The 5,000-nt window shown below is 53.6% G+C and overlaps 1 protein-coding gene across 1 annotated transcript in view; it reads right to left on the reverse strand.

Annotated features, from left to right (window-relative positions):
* LOC115356816 (signal-induced proliferation-associated 1-like protein 2) overlaps positions 1-5,000 on the reverse strand; it is a 32,448-nt gene that overhangs the window by 7,697 nt on the left and 19,751 nt on the right. Inside the window, exons 8-12 of the mRNA XM_030048078.1 lie at positions 4,727-4,809; positions 2,890-3,221; positions 2,039-2,182; positions 665-767; positions 336-567 (exon numbers count right to left, since the gene is read on the reverse strand). Coding sequence (XP_029903938.1) covers positions 336-567; positions 665-767; positions 2,039-2,182; positions 2,890-3,221; positions 4,727-4,809 — 894 coding nt within the window. The remainder of the gene's footprint in view (positions 1-335; positions 568-664; positions 768-2,038; positions 2,183-2,889; positions 3,222-4,726; positions 4,810-5,000) is intronic.

Raw genomic sequence — 5,000 nt, forward strand, 5'->3', positions numbered from 1 at the left:
CTAATGAGACGTTCATGCATTATTAATGAGCTGCTGATTGGCTGGTGGTCTCGGTGGCCCCGCCCTCCTCCCTGCCGCCCGCTGTGACATAAACACTGAGGCTGCTTCTGATTGGCTTGTTTTTCTAGTTACATCATTTCCCCCAGAGAAAGTAAAGGAACATTCCAACATTTTGAGCCAAATCCCCTTTTCCCACTTCAGCTCTTATGGGTAGCATTTCCTGTTAGCTTAGCATAAAGACTTGAAGTCTATGGGAGTGGTTAGCCTGGCTGCTCTTACTCCTCTCCTGTTTCAGATCCACATGATCATGTTTTCACGTGTTCATGTTCACTCACTCCTCTGCAGCGGCGCCCCCCGCAGGCCGATGCGTGGCGGCAGCGTGCCGTGGAAGGGCGCGGCGCCGAACAGGCCGCCCGGCGGGGACGGGTCCATCAGGGAGCTACGGGAGCTGACGAGGGACAGACTCCTCCTGCGGCTGCACAGGCTGTCGTCAGACAGCGTCCGGTACAGGACTCGCCTCGGAGACGCCGGCACGCCGCCGCCGCCGCCGCCGCCGCCGCCGAGAGGCTGGCAGGAGGGAGAGGAAGCTTTCTGTTACTCTGAACGCCAAAACTACACAGGACATGTTTGTCAACTCAGCAAAACAAAAGAATAAAATGATCACCTGCCCTCCACGGGCCCCGTCTGCCAGCACCAGCCTCAGAAAGGCCTCCCGAGCCGGGACGCCCCCCTGCAGCGGGACGCCCCCCTCCAACAACACCTGGAGCCTGGGGGGAGAGAGAGACAGAGAGAGAGAGAGAGAGAGACGGAGAGAGAGAGAGAGACGGAGAGAGAGAGAGAGAGAGAGAGAGAGAGACGGAGAGAGAGACAGAGAGAGACAGAGAGAGAGAGACGGAGAGAGAGAGAGAGAGAGAGACAGAGAGAGAGAGAGACGGAGAGAGAGACAGAGAGAGACAGAGAGAGAGAGAGAGAGACGGAGAGAGAGAGAGAGAGAGAGACGGAGAGAGAGACAGCTGGCTTTGAGAAGTCCAAAATAAAGGGGGCACAGACGGTCTTTAGATGTTGACACAGAGGACGTGTTTGGGGCAAACACAGATCAGCAGCAGGTGCATGTTCTCCAGGAGAACGCAGGTTCCACCTGGACACACACACACACACACACACACACACACACACACACACACACACACACACACACACACACACACAGCAGGAGGACGGGACGGCTGGATTCAGCAGAATTTGGGCTTCAAACCAGGTTCTGGCTGCATCAGGTACTAACAGGGGGTTTAGGACAGGATGGGAGAGGGCGGGGCAAGGCAGGACGGGGCGGACGGGGCGGGACGGGGCGGGACGGGGCGGGGCAAGGCGGGACGGGGTGGGGGGAGGAGTGTGTGGTCTGGGTCAGGTTGTGTTCACTCAACAGGTGAGGAGAGAGCTCATCTTTAATCCACTGTCCTGCATTTTGCTCACCTGGCAGGACAGTGCTGCTCACACACACACACACACACACACACACACACACTGTGCTGTGGTCGTGTGTGTGTGTGTGTGTGTGTGTGTGTGTCCAGCAGGTGGAGCAGGCAGGACGGTGCAGTAAAGGGGCCCTCAGGGGACAGGTGGTGTGTGAGTACCTGGATCTGAGAGTAAACGTCTTTAGGAGGAAAGAGTGCAGGGCCTCCGCTCGGCTGCTGTGAGGAAGAACAACCAAGGTTTATTTCCCTCTAAACCTCCAGAAACACCCACCAGCATCAGGATCCATGTTGGAGCCAAACTCAAACTCCTCCCCTCTAAAAACGCCATGAGCTAAAGCAGCGAGTGGCCCCGCCCCTCAGAGAGGAACCCTGACCCCGTCAGAGACCCCCACCATCAGCATCATCATCACTGATAACAGAAACCAGTTTAATGCTGCAGGTGCGTGAGGACGGCGAGGACAGTCTTCACCTCGCGGTCCACCGGGCGGGTCGCCGTGACAGTGAACGCACCACATCTGATTTATCGAGTCCCAGACGGGAAACCACTCGTCTCCGTTCCTCACCTGTTCGTTTCCTCCAGCAGGGAACCGCACTCCGTTCTGTTCCAGCCAATCCCGTCCTGCGATGCCGGGGGTGAGGGTGTCCGCTGGGGGGGCCTGAGCCCCGCCCCCGAGGCGGAGCTCCTCAGGCGGCGCTCGGCCGAGCCGCTGAGACAGGAAGAGACAGACGGGCTCACTGGGCATGCTCAGTGCTCGTGTGGCTGAATACTCAGCTCTGATTGGCCCGCAGACCGTGGAGTCACATCCATTCACAGCGATCAGTTTCACTGATCTGTGATCAGATGTCTGCTCCACAGGCTGCAGCCTAACCCCATTTTTTAAATTTTTTAATTAAACTTTGTTTGTCCATGATTGTCTCTTGAGAGCCAGATCTCTCCTGATCCAGAAAAACAAATTTAGATTTTAGTTTCACAGAATCAGAGAAGCAAAGTAAAACAGAAACATGGAGATAAAAACATGATAACGGCTAAAGATCCTGACCCGACCCAGTCAGGACGTCCTGCTCTGATCTGTCATCACTAAACATGTTAACCCTTTGAAACCTGGGCAGACTGACTTTCTTTGAAAAACAAGAGGGAAAAAGCCAATCAGGAACTTAGCAAGAAACAAACACAAAATTTACCAAAAAAAAAAGAAGAAGAAGAAATGAGTCAAAAAGTTACAAGAAAATGGCTGGAAAATTAGCTGAAGAAGGCAGCAGATGGTCGGACTGGGACCCAGGCCGCCGCGGCTGGGTCGGCCTCGGGGGTACAACCAAACGGATTTACTTCCTGCTTCATCCTGCAGGCGACACAGAGCGGCCCGGGGATCGAACCCACAACCTTCCGGCTGCCTCACAACTCAGCCCGACTCACCTGGACAGGGAGGAGATCTCACTCAGGTCCCCCAGGCTGCCGTCCGTCACGTTTCCGGCCGAGGCTGTCGAGCTGATTCCCCGGGTCGAGCTCGGCTCGGGGAACTCCCGCCGGACGGGGCGGGACCCGGCGGGCGGGGCGGGTGCCGGGGGCGGCGGCACGCAGGGGGCGGTGTCTATGCCGCTGTCGGTGGACGCTCCCTTGACGTAGGCGAGGGCGAGCGCCTCGGGGTCGGCGGCGTCGCTGCAGCTGAAGTGTTTGTCCTCGCTGCTGCTGGAGGCGCTGCTGGACAGGGTGTTGCTGCTGGACGGGCTGGAGCACGCCCCGTCCCGCTGGCCAAACACAGGGGGAGAACAAAAACCTTCTTCACACAGCACATTTTAAAACTCACACGCACAAAACGCTTCACACACAGAATTCAAATGCACAGAAAAACAAACACATGAAAAACACATGATCTTCTACAGAGATCTACAAAGGCCAATAGAGGCGTCACTTAAAACAGTCGAGAGGCTCAGCAGCACACACTGACGGGTGAAGATTATTCAAGGGTGGTTTGGGGTGGTTTGGGTAGATTTGGGTTGATTTGGGTAGATTTGGGTAGTGTTGGGTGGTTTTGGGTAGTGTTGGGTGGTTTTGGGTAGATTTGGGTGGTTTTGGGTAGTGTTGGGTGGTTTTGGGTGGTTTGGGTAGATTTGGGTGGTTTTGGGTGGTTTTGGGTAGATTTGGGTGGTTTTGGGTGGTTTTGGGTAGATTTGGGTGGTTTTGGGTGGTTTTGGGTGGTTTTGGGTAGATTTGGGTGGTTTTGGGTAGTGTTGGGTGGTTTTGGGTAGTGTTGGGTGGTTTTGGGTAGTGTTGGGTAGATTTGGGTAGTGTTGGGTGGTTTTGGGTGGTTTTGGGTGGTTTTGGGTAGTGTTGGGTAGTGTTGGGTGGTTTTGGGTGGTTTTGGGTAGATTTGGGTAGTGTTGGGTGGTTTTGGGTAGATTTGGGTAGTGTTGGGTGGTTTTGGGTGGTTTTGGGTAGTGTTGGGTAGTGTTGGGTGGTTTTGGGTGGTTAGGAGCAGCTGTTGGAACAGATGTGATGCTCACATCTGTTCTGTCACATGAGGACGTCAGCGCCCCCAACAGGGCATATGATCATGTTACAGTTGATTTCAACGTAAGCACAAAGCCGCTCTGCGGAGCTGAGAACGTGACGCGAGTCTGGAGCAACACGTCATAACCTTTCCTAATAATCTGGCATGTTTAGTACAAAAAACCTGCTGAACATAATACAGTTTCACGCATTTCGTGCTAAATGTTTTTTACATTTATCATCCTTGAAGAGAGAAAAGCATAACTCCTGCATTAGCATGTGATGACAGACGTCATACGTTACTACAAATTGCAGGTAAATGTGTTACATTTTGCATTCAAGCTTTTTCTTACAAAATGAAGGAACATTTTTATTTGTTTTTGAAGGTTATTACAAAATATGATGTCACACCTGTGTGGACTCCAGGCCTGAGCCGCAGCACACAGTCCAACACACACGTGATCTAAATGAGGGCTTATCTCTCTATGACCGGGTTCCTCAGGGAACCAGTCAAGGTTCCCCTGTGATTTAAAGGAACACAGTAATAACTTAAAGACCGAGGAGGAAGGAAGACATCCATCATGACGACTTCCTGTCCAAGTCGCTTTTCTGTTTAAGAATTTGCACTTCTTAAATCACCTCTGCACCTCCTGAAATAAAAGTGTTTATTTTTTTATTTGTCCCGTTTGTGTCAGTGTGCCGGCTCTGCTGACGAACCCCCGAGGGTTCCTCAGAAACCCTGGACTTTGCAGAGTGTACTCACTGTCAGTTTGCTGGCGTCCTTCCTCGCCTGGCTCCTCTCCCTCAGGCTCAGGATCTTGGTGGACGGATGAAGCCACTTGGCCTCTGGAGGAGGACAGGAAGTCATTTTGGCTCTTGTTTGTTTTGCTTCACATATCACACTCTCATTTCCCACATTCCTGCGGCGGAGCGGCTCGCCGTCCGGCGGATCTGAGCTTCCACAGGACGTCCGCTGCCTGATGGGAGCTCAGATGGGATCAGATCCCGCCCAGAGACACGTGTTCAGCCCCGACGTT

The sequence above is a fragment of the Myripristis murdjan genome, unplaced genomic scaffold (assembly GCF_902150065.1).
Source record: "Myripristis murdjan unplaced genomic scaffold, fMyrMur1.1, whole genome shotgun sequence".
Classification (NCBI taxonomy): domain Eukaryota; kingdom Metazoa; phylum Chordata; class Actinopteri; order Holocentriformes; family Holocentridae; genus Myripristis; species Myripristis murdjan.